General features: G+C 40.4%; 1 protein-coding gene across 27 annotated transcripts in view; it reads left to right on the forward strand.

Annotated features, from left to right (window-relative positions):
- Nucleotides 1–21,123, forward strand: part of Macf1 (microtubule actin crosslinking factor 1) — a 345,150-nt gene that overhangs the window by 230,003 nt on the left and 94,024 nt on the right. For 23 of the 27 annotated variants that reach the window (XM_060379622.1, XM_060379623.1, XM_060379626.1 and 20 more), the window contains 11 exons: nt 2,204–2,437; nt 4,706–4,855; nt 7,026–7,259; nt 9,023–9,247; nt 10,798–11,316; nt 12,041–12,217; nt 12,394–12,517; nt 14,871–15,079; nt 15,410–15,727; nt 17,689–17,855; nt 19,443–19,599. In XM_060379622.1, coding sequence (XP_060235605.1) covers nt 2,204–2,437; nt 4,706–4,855; nt 7,026–7,259; nt 9,023–9,247; nt 10,798–11,316; nt 12,041–12,217; nt 12,394–12,517; nt 14,871–15,079; nt 15,410–15,727; nt 17,689–17,855; nt 19,443–19,599 — 2,514 coding nt within the window. The remainder of the gene's footprint in view (nt 1–2,203; nt 2,438–4,705; nt 4,856–7,025; nt 7,260–9,022; nt 9,248–10,797; nt 11,317–12,040; nt 12,218–12,393; nt 12,518–14,870; nt 15,080–15,409; nt 15,728–17,688; nt 17,856–19,442; nt 19,600–21,123) is intronic. The other 4 variants (XM_060379628.1, XM_060379632.1, XM_060379629.1 and 1 more) reach the window with 1 other exon arrangement.

Below are 21,123 nucleotides of genomic sequence, written 5' to 3' on the forward strand. Positions count from 1 at the left end.
AAAGTTGTCATCTGACCTCCATACTCAAACAGTAGCATGAGTGCATCTTCATTGACACATACATCTCTCATACACACTGATAGTAATAATAAATTTTAAGATTTTATTTGGGGGGTGCTGGAGAGATGGCTCAGAGATTAAGAGCACTGGCTGCTCTTCCAGAAGTCCTGAGTTCAATTCCCAGCACCCACATGGTAGCTCACAAACATCTATAATGGGCTCTGATGTTCTCTTCTGGCATACAGGTATATATGCAGACAGAACATTATATACATAATAAATAAATAAATCTTTTTTTTTAAAAGAATGATTAGCATGTACATTTATTTTTAAAAAAATGATTTTATTTGGGGACTTGAGAGGCAGCTCAACAGTTAAGAGCATTGACTGCTTTTCAGGCTTTTGAGACTCAGGCTCAATTTCCAGCACCCACATGGTTGTAACACCAATTCTGGAGGATCTGCTGCTCTCGTTTGGCCTCTGTAGCCACTGTATGCACATGGTGCACAAACATACATGCAGGCACAACAAGATTAAAGTAAATAAGTCACCAGGTGGTGCTGGCACACACCTTTAATCCCAGCACTCAGGAAGCAGAGGCAGGCGGCTCTCTGTGAGTTCGAGGCCAGTCTGGTCTACAAAGTGAGACCAGGACAGCCAGTACTACACAAAGAAACCCTATTTTGAAAATCATTTTTTAAAAAAAGTAAATAAATCCTCTCTCTTAAAAAAATTATTTACTTATTATTTATACAGTATTTTGCCTGCATGCCAGAAGAGGGCACCAGATCTCACTGTAGGTGGTTGTAAGCCACCATGTGGTTACTGGGAATTGAACTCGGAACCTTTGGAAGAGCAGCCAGTGCTCTTAAGGTCTGAGCCATCTCTCCAGTCCTAAATCTCTTTCTGTTGTTGTTTTTGTTTTGGGGTTTTTTGTTTGTTTGTTTGTTTGTTTGTTTTCTTTTCTTTTTTGGTTTTTCAAGACAGAGATTCTCCTTGTAGCTTTGGTCCTGGACTCACTTTGCATACCAAACTGACCTTAAACTCACAGCGCCTGCCTCTGCATCCCCAAGTGCTGGAGTTAAAAGCATGTACCACCACATCCACTTAAATCTTTCTTTTTAATACATACATTTTTTTTTAAAATTTATGTAGCTGTATGGGGACCTGAGTATGTATATGTGTGCCACATACATGCAGGTCCCTACAGAGACCAGAAGAGGAGTCAAGTCCCCTGGAACTAGAGTTCCAGGTGGTCTTGAGCTGCTCAGTGTCCTCTGTAAGAACAGTAAGTGGTCTGAACCATTGATCCATCTCTTCAGCCACCTAAAAATTAAAATTTGTAACTTGGTGAATCAAAGTAAGTTGCTTGTTTTCTCAGTACTGCCCTATCAATTACTAACTGGGAAAATTAAAAAAATAGATGCTTGTGTGCAGGTTGTTTTGCCTGCATGTATGTCTGTGTACCATGGGCATGTAGTACCCACTGAGATCAGAAGAGGGCACTGAATCTTCTAGAACTAGAGTTACCACTGTGTAGGTGCTGGAAATTGAGCCTGGGTCCTCTGGAAAAGCAGCCCATGGTCTTAATTGCTGACCAGAAGCCCTGGTTTAGAAATTATTATTGTATTTTTCCAAAACTTTTTTTTTTTTAATTACTATGCCAAGGCTGGTGGCGTGGGCCTCTAATTTCAGCTGTATGGGAGGTGGAGCTGAGAGATTCAGAAATTCCAGGTCTTTTGGGGCTATAAAATGAGTTCAATGCCAATTTGAGCAGCTTAGTAAGACACTATCTTAAACAATACAAAAGGAGCTGGAGATGCAACATAGTGGAAGGGTAGCTGCCCAGCATTTGCAAGGACATACACTGAGGCCCCAGCTCTACCAAAATAAATAAATAAGAAGAGAATTAAATCACATATATTTTGAATTAGCAATCGTATAATTCTGTTAACATAAATAATTGGAACCTTACTGCATTGTAAAGCTAGGCCCAGTAATGGAAGCATACACAATAAGTGCCTTGTTTTGGAAATTTGTAAGAAGAAAAATATGAGACTTGCAGTGCTCCTTTGTCCTGTAACTGATTATAAAATATAGGCTATTAACCTTTAATTCTCAAAGCTAGTAGCCTTTCCATGATTAGAGAAATAAAAGGCATCTGTTTTGTTTTCTTTTTTTTTTTTCTCCCTACTTGCCTTAGGATATGAAACAATCTATGGCTGAAAGGAAATCTCATCTGGATGCTCTTGCCCTGGATATTCAGCTCTTTATCTCTGAGCACGCACAGGATTTGTCTCTTCAGCAAAGTCAGCAGTTGCTGCAGAGTCTGAGTGAATTACAGAAGTCCTTTCAGGACCTAGAGCAACACACTGTAGCCCAGATGGGTGCTTTGCAGGACCATCTTCAGCAAACCCAGCAAGAAGTTCAGGTTAAGGTCAGACTCAATCAGAAACTGAGCTCAGTTTGTCTTTTGGGGTGTCTTCTAGGGGTTTTCTGGCCTGCCTCCAACTATCATGATTCCAGGAACCTGGGTTTACCAACTTCAAAATTTTATGTCACGCAGGCCAATGCAGTCTGGTCTGAGGGATAACTCATCTGGCTGTTTTTCTTTTATGTGTGTGAGAGAATATATGTGTGTATTTGTGTGCAAATTGCATGTGAAAGTATTTTTCGTTTTAGTGAGACTCTATTCTTACTGTGTCCCATTGTTTCATATAAATATTGTAGCTGGCCTTTTCTTCCTGGTGCTTTCCTAACACTCACTTGAACCTGTGAGGAGCATTGAGGTACACTGACAAGAATGGCTCTGAAAAATCAGTTTTATTAAAAAGCTTTTAATGTAACTTATAAGATTCCTTGACAGTCTTCAAGCAGCTGATAAAAATATTTAATCAGAATACTATGATTTTAGCTACTTTTTGTTGTTTTGTTTAGAGACAATGTCTCACTTTGTAGCCCAGGCTCACTCTATACAGAACAGGTTGGCCTTGATCCCACAGTGAGCTACCATGCCCTAACCTTGTTTTTGGTATATTTAAGTTATTATTCTCTAGCACTTTTCTACATGCTGAGGTGCCCAGTTTTTCTCACTGTGGAACACAGTGTACAAAAGCAGGTTGATTGTTTCTTTCTTTTTCTTTCTTTCTTTTTTTAAGTATTTGACTATCCTACCATGTCTTATCGTAACTCTTATCTTAAAAATTCAAATTCAACATAATTGAATTTCTAGTGACATCAACGTTAGGCTGTCTTGAGTAATGCTTTTGTCATTTCTGCCATTTGAATAAATTAGTATACAGCAAAATGATAGTAGAATTGTCATAATACCCAGAAAATCTATATCAAGGGCCCCTGAATTATGCAAAGTATAGTTGAGCTTTTGAGTAAGACTTAAAGAAAATTAGGCTAGTCCGTGCCTTCTGTCCCCTGCTACTGTCTAATTATTTCCATTATGTTGGAACTGAAATAAAGCCTGGTGAAATATTTCCGGTTGCTATCCATACCTGAACCTGAGCACTGCTTATACCTAGTCGTTTATAGAGTGTAGTATGTTGTGTGGATAATTAATAAAGCAGCTAGGTCTGAGCCACCTTAAGCTTAACTGCAGCAGGTGATAGAATTGCATGTGAACACCCTGAGCATGGGATTAATTCACAGAGTGCATTAACCTTGTCAGTTGCTCTCCCTCTCTATATTTGCTGAATGTGTTTGCATTAACTTGTTTGCTTTGCTTTTTTCAGATTCAGTGTGCACTCATCCTAACCTATGAAGATCCCGTTTCACATCTGAAGAGCTCTTAGGAGTTCTTTTCCAGTGCCCTTCTGTTTTTTTTTTTTTTTTTCGTAAAAAGGGGGGAGTGAGAGCTAGTATGGGCACCTGTTTGTAAGTGCAGGTGACTGTAATATCAGAATGCCATCAGAAGGCAATCTGGTAGAAACTGTTTTTGAAGGATGATCAGGAGAACACATCATGCTCAATTGTTGCTCAGTCAAATGCTTTAGTGTCATGAAACTGACATGACAGATGGGAAAAGGATCAGGCATGGAAACATATTCCCCCACCTCTCTCTCTGGCCTTACTTTTCTAATGGTAGTGTAGACACCCAAAAGACGGAGACAGTTGCTATTCTTGGGCAGTTGTCTCCTCAAAATAGGCAAACCACACTGCTTGAGCCTGTCGTATGATCACTCCATGTAATGGTTCTTTTGCAGTTGAGACACATTTGATTTATAAAGTCAGTTCAATTATTAAAAATATTATTTGGCTTATAATTATCCAGACTCTCGTGTTTTTTCTTTTGATTCTTATTCTTTGACTTTTCAATATTTCTGACTTAATAGCAAATCCTTTTATTTTAAAGGAAGAACTTCCCAGAGAGACATCATCACTGTCATGTGTGGTTTCAATGTTATCCTTTTTGAAAATGATAACAGCAGTGTCCAAAGGAGCTTCCAAATTCAAATCTGAACTAGGCGCACATCTCTCCAAGTGTTTCTGACTATCGTTCCAACAACACACCCCATAACAGACTGTCCAGATGAGGGCGCTTCCGGAATATGAGTTCTGTGCCTTTTTCTGTTGTAGTTTTCCACCAACTTTTTCATCTTTGATATATGATTGTCCTGTTTTACATTTCAAGAAATTATCTTGTATTTGTAACATGAGAGTTGATTATTTCTTGACTCCTCTACATTTTAATTAGACTCTGCAGGAACAGCAAAACACCTGCCATAAGAAGCTGGAGGATCTTTGCCGTTGGGTCGGACAGGCAGAGAGAGCCCTGGGGAGGCACCAGGGTGGCACCTCTCAGCAAGAGCTTTCTGCTTTGCAGAAGAACCAAAGTGACTTGAAGGTCAGTGTGAATTAATCCACATTGCCATTCCTTCAGTCAATGTTTGTCAAGGCTCCATAACAGTGCTTAGCAGCCACATAAGTGGTAAACAGACATTCGTGTCCTCATGAAGTTTACAGTTTGGTGGAAGAGATAGACAAGCACACAGATTAGCATGAGAATATCTAATTGTTAACCATTACATGCACAAAAGTAAGGTTACCTGAAAACATATGTTAGAAATTCAGTCTAGTCTAGGGTGCCGGAAAAGAAGACTTAAGAGTGCCAGGTAAGCTGAGAAGTGATGTATATACAGGGTTAGTGCATGAAGGTATGGGGTGTGAAAGGTATACCAGGCAGGGCCTTCTGCATTAGTCTTAAGGTAGGAGGGGAATTGAACACAACGTAGTCAGGAACTGGAAGAAGGCCCCTTCCACTGGGCTGCAAAAAACAAAATGAAGACTAATGAAAGTGGAAATCAGAGACATGGGTGCCACTCTTATCATCCTGGATTTGTAGGCCACAGTAGAGAGAAATGATAACCAGGAGAATAGTCAATAAAGGATTACTTACTTTCCAAGCCTTCCAGTCAGTCCTCAAAAGCAGATATCAGTGAACATAATATACTGTTGTGCTTCAGCATATGTATAATACAGTTTAATTTATAAATTAGGTACAATGAAAGATATATCCATAACTAAAATTAGAACAATTATTATAATATACAGTAAAAAAAAAATCATCACTACTCTTGTCCTTTGGGGCCATTATTATATTAAATGAGGATTCTTGGATATAAGCACCGTAATACCACAACAGATGGCCCAATAACCAAGATTATGTGACTAATAGGCAATTACCATGTACATGTTCTATGTGACTAATGGGCAAGTAGCATGTGTATAACTTGGATGTACTGGACAAAGGAGTTCTCCACATCTCAGACTGAGTAATGCAAGATGAATGGAGATTTTTAAATTTTGTTTTACTGTGTGTGGGTGTACGTATGTATATATGTTGCCTGACTATATGTACATGACCACATGTGCGCAGTGCCCATGGAGGTGTCAGATATTTGGAACTGGAATTATGAGTGGTTTTGAACTGCTGTGTGCTACACTGAACCCAGGTCTTCCCCAAGAATAAGTGTTCTTAATTGCTGAGTCACCCCCCCTTACACACACACACAGACATGCACATTTTTGAGACAGGTGTCTTTCCTGGCCTAGAATTTGATGTGTAGACCAAACTAGCCTTGAACAAATAAAGATTTACCTGCCTCTACCTCCTCAGTGCTAGGATTAAAGGGTTACCACCATGCCTACTAGGAGTGAGTTGCCATTACTTAATTTAGAATGGTGCATGATGTGAAACCTATGAAATTTTTATTTAATATTTTTAGATCATAGCTGATCATGAAGACCTAAAACCTTGAAAGGTAAAAACTGTAGAGACTGATCTACCATAAAAGACTGGCAGGCTTCACTTTGCTAGAATCATACTGTCCTTTTATTTCTTCCACTTGTCAGTTCTAGCATTTTTATGTTTTAAGTTTGTTTTTTATTTATCATTATTGCAAACGCATCTCTGTGTCTTTCCCTCTTTCCCCCCTTGTGTGTATCTCACATCGTGCTTTTGGAGGTCAGTGACAACTGTGTAGAGTTAGTTTTCTCCTTCCATCTTTACATGGGTTCCAAAAATGGAACTTACCGGTCAATGGGATTTTATAGAAAGAATGCTTGCCATGCATGGTGTTGTACACTTTGAGTCCAAGCACTTGGGAGGCAGAGGCAGGCATCTCTCTGTGAGTACCTGGACTGCTTGGTTTACAAAGTAAGTTCCAGGACAGCCAGGGCTGCATAGAGAAACCCTGTCTCAAAAAAAGAAAAAGAAGAAGAAAGGAAGAAAGAGAGAGAGAGAAAGAAAGAAAGAAAGAAAGAAAGAAAGAAAGAAAGAAAGAAAACTCTTTGAATACAACTCATTGCCAAGTAAAAATCTCTTCTATTCAACACTGAATACCTGCTAGAAAAATTAAATATTTTAATTTTTTCATTTCTTTGGTTTTGGTATAAACCATAAAGAAATTATCAAAAAGTCAGAGTCTATATACACATACATGTTATCCTTATACCATTAGAAGATTTGAAAGGACTAAAGATAAAGACAGTCATCTTTGTTTCTCTTTGTTAAGGATTTGCAGGGTGACATTCAGAATCATTCCACCTCATTTGCCACTGCTGTCAAAGACATTGAAGGGTTCCTGGATGAGAATCAGAGCAAGCTGAGCCCCCAGGAACTGACAGCTCTTCAAGAAAAGCTTCATCAGGCTAAGGAGCAATATGAGGTTCTCCAGGAACGGACACGGGTGGCTCAGAAGGAGCTGGAAGAAGCAGTGACGTCAGCCTTACAGCAGGAGACAGAGAAGGTAACAGACTGCTATACTTGGTGGTTTTCCAAAGCCAAATCTTGTTTCTGCACAAAAGGGGTGGCGGGGGGGGGAGTCTTTAGAGTCACATAAGCGGACCTTAGGGGAAGGACTGAGTCAGTCTTTGCTTAACCAGAAAAGTCGAGGAGGGCAGGTCAGGAATGGTTGTTAAAAAGTGTATTTTACCAAAAACAAAGTTAAAACTTGCTAGTGCTATAGTTTGTACTTTGGCTTAGATAGGGTATTAGTCAGGGGAGGGATTTTTTGAATGAATATTGTTTGGTGACTTAACAGTATTAGAAAAGTATCTATGGAGTATGGGAGAGTTGGGGGGGGGCTTTATTTCCAGACAGCTGTATAGTTAGAGTGTGGACTGTGAGACTAGGAGAAACTGAAAAACAAAACAAGGTGAGATCTTGAATGATTTTACTCAGCACTGGTGGGTTGAGTTGAATCCTTTCTTCAGCCTTGGACTCCTATACTCATTAGAGAGTAGGAAGTACTCATGAGAACATGGGAAGAAGTGAGCTGCCTGAAGATGAATATTCAAATAAACGAATATGCAACTTTGTACAACCTGTTTTAGTAAAATATACTTGAAGAGCTAATGACTACAATTTGAGAGGCAAGTTCAATAACTAAGTGTTCTGTTTGACTGAGATAAAGATGACAGAAGTCAGAGGCTGAAGAGATGGCTCAGAGGTTAGGAACACTGGCTGTTCTTCCAAAGATCCTGAGTTCAATTCCCAGCAACCACATGGTGGGCTTCCAACCATCTATAGTGAGATCTATAATGAGTTCTGGCCACAGGCACACATGCAGGCAGAATGTTGTATAAATAAGTCTTATTTAAAAAAAAAAGAAGGAAAGAAAAAATATGATAGAAGTCTGTTGTACCTTCAAGGAAGAACCATTGAATAAGAACTGTGACTATGGTATATCTTACTCTTCCAGTGTGTTACTTCTGCATGGTTAGGTAGGGTCCAGGGAACCTTGCAGGCTTGGCAGGACTTCTAAATCCTGACATTTGCCCATTTTGTTTGTTTTGTTGAGGTGTTCTTGGTTATATTTCTTTAAGCAGTGAGCTATTGAGAAAGCTGAATTTTTTTTAATTTTTTATATTAATTACAGTTTATTCACTTTGTATCCCAGCTATCGCCCCTTCCCTCTTTCCCTCCTGATCCCACCCTCCCTTCCTCATCTCCTCCCAAGCCCCTCTCCAAGTCCACTGATAGGGGAGGTCTTCCTCCCCTTCCTTCTGATCCTAGTCTATCAGGTATCATCATGACGGGTTGCATTGCCCTCCTCTGTGGCCTGGCAAGGCCGCTCCTCCCTCAGGGGGAGGTGGTCAAAGAGCCAGCCACTGAGTTCATGTCAGAGACAGTCCCTGGTCCCATTACTAGGGAACTCACTTGGATACTGAGCTGCCATGAGCTACCATGAGCTACATCTGAGCAGGGGTTCTAGGTTATGTCATGGTTGGTTGGAATACCAGTCTCAGAAAAGACCCCTGTGCTCAGATATTTTGGTTCTATTGCTCTCCTTGTAGAGCTCCTGTTAAAGTTTATTTTAAATAACTATTTTTACAGATTTTAAGAGATTTTAAAGAGACAGGCAATATGAGTTGGTGTAAGATTTTTTAGACCCAGAATAGAGCATCACTTTTTCTTTAGCACAGAGCTCCCCTCCAACTTTGGCTTGTTAACCTGTGGGCTCATAGTGGAGTGTCTAAGGTGTTCTCACTGCATACCTCTGGATTGCAGAGTAAAGCAGCGACAGAGCTGGCAGAGAACAGGAGGAAGATTGATGCTCTCTTGGATTGGGTGACTTCTGTGGGGTCATCTGATAAACAGCCACAGACTAGTCTTCCAGGAGTTGAGCAGTTCTCCGGACCTAGCCTCGAAAAAGGAGCTTTGGATGCCACTGATGGTTCTGTGGAGGTGAACCAAGTACCAGAGAAACTGGATAGGCAATATGAGTTGATGAAGGTAAGGGCGTGAGCTTCTCTTTACTATGGTTGTGGAAAGGAACCTATCTCACCCAGAAAGCTGATCTCAGCTTTAGCTTGTGTTTCTGGTATCTCGGCAGCTTGTGCACTGTTGACTGTTCTTCTCAAAATGCTTTTTCCTTGTCTTCCATAGCACTAGTTCACCTCTTTTTCTCTGGCCAGTCTTTGAGATACTGTTATTCTTCCATGTCACAGCCCTCTTTTCATCTGTCAGAATTTGCCTGCCTGGGGCTGGGAAGATAGCTCAGAGGCTACAGTATCTGTCACCTAAGTGTGAGAATCCATGCTTGATCATCTGAACCCATGTTAAAATGTTATGCATGGTGCTGCATGCTGGTAATCCTAGCATGGGGAGATGGAGAAGGGGATTCTGGGAGGGGGGGTCCCAGCGAGCCTAGCTTAGCTTCAGGTCTAAAGGAGAGAGTAACTAAAAAAAAAAAAAAAGGCAGACAGCTTCTGAGGATCAGCGTTCAGAATTTATCCCTGGCCACACCTGAATACACATGTGCACATACACAAACCCGCCCAAGAAACAAGACAAGAAGTTTTTCTCGGGTGCTCTTGTCCAGTCCAGTCCAGTCCAGCACTTCAGTTACCAGTATTCCACATATCTATTTGTTTTCACCTGACATTACTGAATAGCAAACATATACATACACATATCCATCTGCCTCTGCAAACTGTAACCATACATACATCAACCTGAAGACAGACTTCTTCTGTAATCTCCAACCTGACATGACCTGCCTGTCCATCCAACCTATTGTTTGCACATTCCTACGTAATTGCCTGAGCTAGTAATCATCCTAGGTTTCTCTCTGTCCATCACTCTTCCATATTGAGTCTTCTTATTTCTAAGGTGTCATGGCCCCTAATAACTTTCTTTTACCTTCCAGATTAAGTACAAATTCTTAATATGGTTTCACTGTACTTACTGCCACCCTCCTACTTATGTGAGCTCATCATTCATTTTCCTTCACTTTGAGCCTCCAGCTGCTGTGCTCTAATTCTCCTGAACTTTTGCATACACTTAGAATTTTCTCACCTCGCTGTCAAAAATAAAGGAAGGCATGGCTCTTAGTTATTATTTTTGTTTATTCTTCAGATTCTAGTGTAGGGTTTACTTCTTTTAACGTAGAGTTACTCCCACATTTAGGATGCTCCTTTCGCATTGTAGTGTTCCTCATCCCATTTGTATATTCTTCAATGTAGATTATAGTCATATTTGACCCTTAACTCATTACAAAACTTTAGTAGGGACCTGTAACATCTTTTTAGCATTCATATACCTCAAGTATGGTATTGTCTATCTACAGTGGTAGGGTTTTTTAATTTGTTTGTTTTGTTTTTGTGAGATAAGATCTCTCTATGTAGCTCTTACTCAAAAAGATTAAAAGCATGTGCCGCCACACCCGGCCTTATAGTGAGTGGTGTTTTGAAACGGTAGAGACCACTCTACTTCTAGCTGTAAAAATAACCAAATTTCTCGTGTTTCCCTACTGATAATCTTTGGGGTGGTTTATTCACCAGGCACGTCACCAAGAATTGCTGTCTCAGCAGCAGAATTTCATTGTGGCCACCCAGTCAGCTCAGTCCTTCCTGGACCAACATGGTCACAACCTTACACCTGAGGAACGGCAGATGCTGCAAGAGAAACTAAGTAAGCTTAAGGAGCACTATGCAGCTTCCCTGGCTCAATCAGAGGCAGAGCTGAAGCACACGCAGACTCTACGAGACGAACTGCAGAAATTCCTACAAGACCACAGGGAATTTGAAAGCTGGCTAGAACGATCTGAGAATGAACTGGATAGCATGCATAAGGGGGGCAGCAACCCTGAAGCCCTGAAATCCCTACTAAAGCGGCAAGGAAGCTTCTCAGAGGATGTCATTTCCCACAAAGGAGACTTGAGATTTGTGACTATCTCAGGACAGAAAGTCTTAGACACAGAAAACCATTTTGAGGAAGGCCAGGAATCATTAGCCACCAGAAACTTAGTGAATGAAAAACTGAAGGCTGCAACAGAAAGATACACCACCCTACACTCTAAGGTAAGGGGAGACTCCATCAGCCTCCAGTGAAACAGTCATGGCAGTCCTCAAAAACTATGGGTAATTTTTAAGACTCAATATAGGGGCCATAGAACACAGTGTGTGTGAGCCACAGGCAAATACGTTTCATGAGCTAAAAAAACAAAAAAACAAAACAAAACAAAAAAAAAACAACCACAGACTGGACCCATGGTCTAACACTTAGTCCTGTCAGTGTTAGGAATATGTATCACATCATTGGTGAAGACAGAGATGTTCATCTCCTGTATCCTGAGAAGTATCTTGGGCTTATAAGAGACACAGCACACCAAAATTTAAGCCAGCTGTAATCCTTATTTCTAGGCAGTGTGTTTTGGGATGAATCCTTATCTTCCTGCAAATAAAAAAATAAATATTTTTTTATTCCTCCTAAAGTTTAGAATCTACACACCACTCTTTATCTTTCTGTCATCATCTCTGATCTCCCAAAAGGAATATTTTTCTCTACCTTCCAGTCCTTACCTTTGCCTATAATCTGGTGAATATTTCTTTGGTAACATGTCGTACAATTCATTAAGTCTTCCTGGGGACTTACAGGGTGAGGTGAATGGTACATTACAGACAATGACCTGCTTGTAGACAGTCAAACCATTGTGTGAGGTTGCAGTTAGTAACCAAGCGGGACCCTTTCTTTGGACTTTATTCTGGAAGCTGCTACCTTCAGCTTTTTGTTCCTTTGGCATAGTGTACACGATTGGGCTCTCACCTAAACATGCTGCTAAGCCAGTATCAGCAATTCCAGAGCAGTGCTGACAGCCTGCAGGCCTGGATGTTGACTTGTGAGACCAATGTGAAGAAGCTCCTCTCAGACACTGTTGCCTCTGACCCTGGAATCCTGCAACAGCAACTTGCAACGACCAAGGTAAGCAGATTCAGACCGTGCTTGTGTGTCAAGGTCTTATATTTCATGGCTTAGAGGGAGCTAATGAAAGTAAATACCACTAAATGCATTGGATGAGATGTCTTAGGCAAGATCTCATTAATACATTCTTTGGACTTTTTGTTTGTTTGTTTTGTTTTCTTGTTTTGGACAAGCAGCAATTACAGGAAGAATTGGCTGAGCACCAAGTACCTGTAGAAAAACTCCAAAAAGCAGCTCATGATCTAAGGGCAATTGAAGGAGAGCCATCTCTGGACCATGGGCCTATTCAAGAAACCACAGGTATGAAACAGCAGCAGTGGTTTTGCCCCCTTAGGTCTACTATAGTCTTTGTTTTGCAGTATATAGCATACTACGTCAACAGGTATCTAGAGCGTTAAGCTGAGGGCAGGGGACAGTCATGTATAGGGTGTCATGAAATAGCTCACTTTCCAGTGTACTCTATTACACTGTTGAAAGACCTTCTGGCTTCAGTCCTTTTAGTATCTGCTGTCTGGTTGCACATTGCTGCTTTCATTTGCTAAGGAAGCTCGCCATTCCCAAGTTACTGCCTTTTGAAGTTTCTCCTGTTCCTTACCTGACATTTATTTCATTGTGCTCTCCATGAATGATGGAATCCTGTTCATTTTTCAAGATTTAGTTAAAGGCACATCACAGTGGCTTTAGTCAATACATAGGTATTTGAAAATTGCTAAGAGGTGGGTTTTTTAAATGTTCTCACCACGAAAAGTGCTATATGAAGTAGCTATGCTAACTAACATGATACAGTTATTCCATAATATATGCATCTTAAATTATTTATGGCATAATTTGTATGCCATAAATATCTTATCAGATTTACTTGCCAAGGGTAGGGGAGGAAGGAAAGGAGACAGACCTAAAACCCTGTGTCTATGATAAAACATGATGACCAAGGCAATTTGTAAAGGAAACATTTAACTGAGCCTACTGTTCTGGAGGGATAGAGTCCATGATGGCAGAGCAAAAGCATGTGCATATTGTTAGGAACAGCTGAGAGCTTACATCTTGAGCCACAAACAACATACATAGAAAAATATACTCAGAATGGCAGGAGGCTTTTGGAACCTTAAATAAAACTACCATCAATGACACACTCTCTCTAATAAGACCTAATCCTGCCAATTAGGGATCAAGTGTTCAAATGTCCAAGACTTATGGGAAAACCCTATCATTCAGAAGAAACAAAAATTATTTTAAATTTCTCTAGGACATGCTTTTTTTTTAACTTTTTTAAAATTTTTTATTAATTACACTTTATTCATTTTGTATCCCCCCATAAGCCCCTCCCTCCTCCCCTCCCAATCCCACCCTCCCTCCTCCCTCCCCTTTCTGCATGCATGCTGCTCCCCAAGTCCACTGAAAGGGGAGGATCTCCTCTCCTTTCTGATCTTAGTCTATCAGTTCTCATCAAAAGTGGCTGCATTGTCCTCTTCTGTGGCCTGGTAAGGCTGTTCCCCTCTCAGGGGGAGGTGATCAAAGAGCAGGCCAATCAGATTATGTCAGAGGCAGTCCCTCTTCCCATTACTATGTAACCCACTTGGACACTGAACTGCCATGGGCTACATCTGTGCAGGGGTTCTAGGTTATCTCCATGAATAGTCCTTGGTTGGAGTATGAGTCTCTGGGAAGTTCCCTGTGAGGGGTTCTAGGTTATCTCCATGAATAGTGCTTGGTTGGAGTATGAGTCTCTGGGAAGTTCCCTGTGTTCAAATTTTCATGTTCTGTTGCTCTCCTTGTGGAGTTCCTGTCCTCTCCAGATCTTACCATTTCCCACTTCTTACATAAAATTCCATTCACTCTGCCCGACAGTTGGCCATCAGGCTCAGCATCTGCTTTGATAGTAGGACATGCTTTTTTAGTACCAATATAGTAACTAACTTTTTTACAGTTAGTTGTGTTATGTTTCCTCTACCTATGCTGATTTGCAGTCCTAATTTTATTTTAATTAAAATTAGTTCTTGGCATATTGGCTAGATTCTGGTTCTTACTAAATGCCAAATAACTAACTAATTGAATTTGGCTCCTATACTAATATACTTAAAACTATTCCATTTGTTTTAATGTTAATTATTTTTAATTAATGTTTGCAATTTAAATACTACTTTCTGAGTAGTTTGTTTGTTTGTTTGAGTTTTTGTTTGTTTGAGTTTTTGTTTTGTTATGTATTTGAGGCAGGATCTCGGTATTCAGCCCTGGCTGCCTTGGAACTCACTATATAGGCCAGGGGGACTTCAAACTTACAAAGACCCCCCCTGTCTCTATATCCCTAGTGCTGGGGTTAAAGGCATGGACTACTGAACTCTTTCTTCCTTCCTTCCATCCTTTCTTCTTTCTTTCTTTCTTTCTTTCTTTCTTTCTTTCTTCCTATCTATCTGTTTGTTGATTTTTTTTTATTTATCTTTTTATTTTTTGGGAGGGATTTGCTATGTATGTTTCCTAGGCTAGCCTTGAACTCACTATGTAGGTCAGGCTGACCTCAGAGTTCTTCTGCCTCAGCTTCCTGACCACCAGGGCTACAGGCATGTCCCACCATATCCAGCTTTTCATTCTTAGAAACACCTTATAAGAATAAGAATAGTGTCCATTGTTTATTCTCATGGCCGTGACTTTGCAGATTCCATATTCAGCCGCTTCCAGAACCTCTCCTGCAGCTTGGCTGAGCGCTCTGCTCTGCTGCAGAAGGCAATTGCTCAGTCTCAGAGTGTTCAGGAAAGCCTGGAGAGCCTGTTGCAGTCCATGAGGGAAGTTGAACAAAACCTGGAAGGGGAGCAGGTGGCCTCACTTTCATCGGGAGTCATCCAAGAAGCCCTGGCCAACAACATGGTGAGGCCTTTATCCCAAGAGTTACACTCGTGTTTGCCTTTCTGTAATAATATAACAGGAGAATAATTCATGTCCAGGAATCTTATATTAAGGTTTAAAGAAAGAAAACATTTCTTCCCAATTTTCAAACCACTGTTGAACCCAAAGAAAAGTGGTGGGAGCAAAATAAATTGGTGAACTGGATGAAGAACTAAAGAATTTAGCATTCTTCAGGCTCAAGTATAGTCCTCCAATCTCCTTGAGCATGGAGCTATTACCAAGTTTTTAATTGATGATTCAGATATATCAGCACAAGTAAGCCCCAACTGACAGACTTGTTCTTGATGACAGAAACTGAAGCAAGACATTGCTAGGCAAAAAAGCAGCTTGGAAGCCACCCATGAGATGGTCACTCAATTCATGGAGACAGCTGACAGCAGCACAGCCTCAGGGCTGAAGGGCAAACTGGCAGAGGTGAGCCAGCGCTTCGAACAGCTCCAGCACCAGCAGCAAGAGAAGGAGAGTAACTTAAAGAAGCTCCTGCCCCAGGCAGAGATGTTTGAGCAGCTCTCCAACAAGCTACAGCAGTTCATGGAAAACAAAAGTCGATTACTGGCCTCTGGGAACCAGCCAGACCAAGATATTGCACACTTCTCCCAGCAGATCCAGGTGAGGATACATACCTGCCGTCCTGGCAGAATAAAAAGAAGGGCAAAAGGAGAGCTAGTGTTTACTGAGTACATACTTCATAGGTAATGCTGGAAACTGTACCTGCATTGTCTTAAAATTACAATACCCAGCTTGTAAACTAGAATTCGTTTGTCCATTTTGAAAAACAGTATGGATTTTTTTTCTTCACTCCTGCTGTACAAGGTTAATCTCAGACCAACAGGTTCATTCCACTCAATGTAGCCATACGCACGTTGATAGAGGGTTCACACTGACTTGTGCTTTGATGATCTCTTCTATGAGAGGAGGCATGCATAGCACAGCCCTTACATTTCATTAGTCAAAGCAAGTTTGAAGTACCCGCACCTGACTTTGAAAGATGTCAGGAATTAGTCCTACGACATACCTAGAAGAGGCAAAGCTGGAAAGAGTAGGGAATAGTATTGTCAGTTACCACTAATAAAAACCTAGGAATACACTTGTTGGGTCATAGTATCATGTATGTAGTTAAGTAAGTAGTGGCCAGTTTGAATTCTGGAATGTCTGGATGCCCACATTCCTATCTATAGCACCTCATGTACATTCCTATAGTGTTGCCTTACATTTATTAAACTTGCTTGTTTATTTTGTACATTTCATTAATGGGAAAGTGGAGGTCAGAGGATAACTAGTGTGAGTCCTCTTTTCCACCATTTTTCTTTCTTTTTTTTTTTTTTTTTTTTGTCTCTATGATAAAATACCAGGACAAAGACAATTTAGAGAAGGAAGAGTTTATGTGGCTTATGTAAGGTTCCAAAAGGATAAGGGTCTGTTGTGGCAAGACGGATGACAGCAAGCCACAGGCATAGCAACTAGAACAAGTAGAGAGCTTACATCCTCAATCATAAGCATGATGCAGAGAGAGAGAGAACTGGAAGTGGGATGAGGCTATAAGCTCTCAAAGATGACCCTCAGCTATTTCCTCTAGCAAGGCTACACCTCCTAAACCTACCCAACAGTCCCCATTCAAATCACAGCATCATACCTGACAGAAAGTACCTATGCTGGCTTAGCCACTTACCAGTCCTACACACTTTTCTATTTTCCAAGTAGGATCTTACTGTTTGGTTTTGGTTCCTAAATGTGTTGGTTTGTTTTGAGTTATTTTAGACTTTGTAGTAAAGTAGGAATGGCCCAAAAAAAATATAACATAGTCTTTCCTAGATTCACCAATTGCTAGTTATTTTATCTGTTTATAAAAATGTCAGAGATGATTTAATTATGAGCATATTCATTGTTCTTTGTGATATGCAAAAGTTTCATTAAATAGAGCCAATAGGATCTCCCTTTAAGCTGAATCCTATGTCCTTTTGACATATCTCTATCAATATGAGTACCCTTCTAATTTCCTTGTTCTATACTGAAATCAGTTTTTTGTTTGTCTGTTGGTTTTTCCTTTAAGAAGTCCTGCTTTTGGTAGGGAAGGTTAGCTAGAAACCAAGATCTGGACACTAGGTAAAATAGATAAGCTACTGGGGTGTCATTGTTCTATCGACAGATGTAGGAATTTTGAAACTGTGCTACTGTTCCTACCACAATAAATGCATTAAATAGAATTGAAGATTCTTACTTGTTTATTTTAGCATGTAAAGCTGAACACAAGTTTGCTCTAGTAATCTCAGCATTCCTACAAGGGTATGAGAGGTAGAGACAAAAGAATCCTTGAAAGTTCCTGGGCCAGCTAGCCTGGCATATGCAGCAGGGAACAACAACAAAAAAAAAGTCCCTATTTCAAAAAAGATGGAAAACAAGGGCGCACAATAGAGATTGTTCTATGACCTCCACATGCACAGTGTGGTATGTACACATCTATGCTCACACACAAGAACACACATACCATATTCACATATTCACGTGCACAGAAAGGTAAGATAATGGGTCAGATCATTTAATATGTTGCTTTTAATGTGTTTGCTCAACAGGAACTCACTTTGGAAATGGAAGAGCAAAAGGAGAACCTAGATACTCTTGAGCACCTAGTCACTGCACTGGGTTCTTGTGGATTTGCACTGGACCTGTCTCAGCATCAGGACAAGATACAGAACCTCAAGAAGGATTTTACAGAGCTGCAGAAAACAGTTCAAGAAAGGTGAGTGCTCACCTCTTACTGTGGGATGAGATGATCTTTACTTCCTTAGCATAAAAAGCAGTATCCAGAACACTGCTACGGAGCCATAGGTCAAACAGCGCCTCTTTAAGCAAGCTACCCAATGCACTCAATGTTTATTGCTTTCTGTTACTAATTGATTCTTCGCAGTATCAGGTCTGAGTAACCAAAAACCCAAGTTGCCTGAAACAAACAGAATAAATTTAAAATAGTGGGTAGAATTGTGTCTGAATGTAAAATAAAGACAAAATTTAGAGACTTCCCAGGTGTGATTATGAGTTATATCTCTGGCCTGGAGAGGTGGCTCAGTAGTTAAGAGCAGTTGCTGTTCTTTCAGAAGACCTGTGTTTGGTTGCTAGTACCCACACTATAGTTTCAGGGTATCCAGTGCCCTCTTTGGGTCTCCTAGGACATGGTACACATATAGACAAGCAGACACAAACATGTACACATTAGTATCTCTTGGATAACATTAAATGCTTTAAGAGAAATGTTTGAATTCTTCCTTTAGCACAGCCACAGAAATGTATGACAAATGCCTGTAGATTTTAGATAACTGTTAAAAACTCATCATTTAGCCAGGTGCAGTGGTTAATCCTAGCACTTGGGGAGACAAAGGCAGGTGGATCTCTGTGTGTTCAAGGATAGCCTGGTCTATAAAGTGAATCCAGGACACCCAAGGCTACACGGAGAAACTCTGTCTTGAAAAATGAAAAAAAAAAATAAAGATACCTTATAATTTTCCATTAGAAGCCTCAGATGGGTTTAAGACCATGACTAAGACTTCTTGTCTTGGTTTAGATGCAATTACAACATTGATTTAGCTGGTGACTTGGTGACTAGGAAAACTGTTGCTCAAACCAATATACTTAGAGCCATGTGTGGGGGTGTGCACTTTATAACACATAGATATGGCCATTCCCTAACTACTATAAACCTCAAATTCAGCACTCAAGTCAGGTCTTTTTTTTTTTTTAAGGCTCATTTGTGTGTGTGTGTGTGTGTGTGTGTGTGTGTGTGTGTGTTTGCATCTGCATAAGTTTCTATATAACACTTATATACACACAGGATCCCCAAGAGGCCAAAGAAGGCTTCTAAAATGAGAGTCACAGGCGACTGTGAGCCACTATGTAGATGCTGAGAACCAAACCTAGGTGCTCTTGTAAAGCAGTAAATGCTGTTAACCATTGGCCCATTTCTTAGCCCCTTGAGTTGAGTCTTGAAACAGTCAAATACCCAAAATATAACAGCTGGATTGGAGATCCAAAGCCAGCATTCTTTCCATTGTGTCACAGTATCTAAATAGCAGGCTGTCTTTAGTTTTCTTACTTTCAGTTTAGCCCAGAGTAAGATTAAAGACTTCTTTCACTAAAAATGTCCAAAGAAGGGCAATAGATTCTTGAGTTTGAAGTTTTTCTACATTGTGTATACAACCAAACTTACTATGGAAAGGAAGGGTCTGTTAGGAAGGAAGGGTCTGTGCCTAGAATCCCAGGATGAACCTAGTTTTTAGTTCAAGTCCATTTTATAAATCTACTGTGATGAGTAACAAAACATCTTTGTTCACAGAGAGAAAGATGCATCAACTTGCCAGGAGCAGTTGGATGAATTCCGGAAGCTGATTAGAACCTTCCAGAAATGGCTGAAAGAAACTGAAGGAAATGTGCCACCTACAGAGACTTTTGTGAGTGCTAAGGAATTAGAAAAGCAGATTGAACACTTGAAGGTAGGTGAACAAGAACATCCCCAGGAATCTGGCTAGAGAGTAGTTGAAAAATTTATACAGACCGAACTCCTGATGTGATAGGGAGGTAGCATGAAAAATCCAGTTTATTCTTCCACAACAGAATTCCTTTCTTGGTGTGATTCCATATGCTCTACCCAGAAAAGTCTCCTATTTTAAAACCAAAACCAAAGCCAGGCATTGTAGAACCCATCTAAACTCTCAAAACTGAGGAAGTGGAAGTAGAGAAACAAGTACCTGCCTCAACTGAGCATCCAGTTGGAGCCAGCACAGGCCACTTCTTAGATGCCTCTCATGATGTGACAGGAAACTTAAAATACATCATTAAAAAAATGGTATAAGTTCATTTCTTAAGAAGCTTACATTTTCCTCTTGTGGTTAAGAATTATTATGACTCATGCTTGAGGATTAAACAGCTTCATATGAGCAACTGACCAGACATTTGGTAAGGCAGCTGGGTCCAGAGGAACTAGACCTCCTCTTGCTTGTCGTGAGAAACACAGGCTTGGACGACACCATTGTGGCTGGAACCAGGCTTCTGCTTTGACGCATACTCACACAGCATCTGACTGTAAATAACTGTTATGCAATTGTCATGTCTCAGAAAAACAAGCTGAAGCTAGAGAAGACGAAAGAGAAGAATTTGGTTACTTTCATAGACTGGATCCTAAGGGAATTTGCTAATTGGATAATTGAGGAAATAAGAAGTTCTTCAACTTTTATTAGTTCATAGGGCTCTTAGTGTTTCAGGAAAAAAATGAGATGGCCCACCCTCCTCCCCACAAAAAAAGAAACATAGTACAACCTGATAGTTCCACATGCTAAGTACTCGGATTCAAGTAAATCATTTTAAGTCAGAAACTCTTAGCAATTAAGAGTGATTAAAGACTGATTTGACAAACAGTGACTGCCTGTCAGTTTGAAGTGTACTGCATGTGAGCTTGCTAGATAGTAATGGCTCTTTATCCTGCCCTGCTGCTGCTCTGTAGCTTAGAGTCAAAATCAAGCTGAGTCAGCTCCTAGTGGCCTCACAGAGCAAGGTGATGAAGGCTAAGCCATCCCTGTTGTGGAATGATTGTGCCCCATTTCTGTGGCAGGCTGTCATGGCCTGGAGACTTAATATTGCCTGGCTTTGTCTTAAACCTGATGCTGTTGTTTCCTAATGGCTTTCTGTGGTTGGATGTGCTCTGTCTCTAATCCAACCAACATAAGCTTCCCCTGCTAACTGCACAGTATAGTGTCTATGTTCATACATTTAAGATATCTGACTTCTCTTTTGTTCTCTGGTTATTTCCTCTCTTCTTTTTCACACTTGCAAACTACTGCCTTAACTCAATGCTTCTCTCTCTCCATGTCTCCTCTTATGCTGTCAGAGTTCATTACTGTTCATAGTTCTGTAATAACATTTATTACATGATAGTGCAGTTGATAACTCAAACTCTTGAAGCTATGCCATAAAATCAGGCACAGAGACTCATGCCTCTCATTCCAGTGTTCAGGAGGCTA

Source organism: Meriones unguiculatus, chromosome 3 (assembly GCF_030254825.1).
Source record: "Meriones unguiculatus strain TT.TT164.6M chromosome 3, Bangor_MerUng_6.1, whole genome shotgun sequence".
NCBI classification, from domain to species: Eukaryota; Metazoa; Chordata; class Mammalia; order Rodentia; family Muridae; genus Meriones; species Meriones unguiculatus.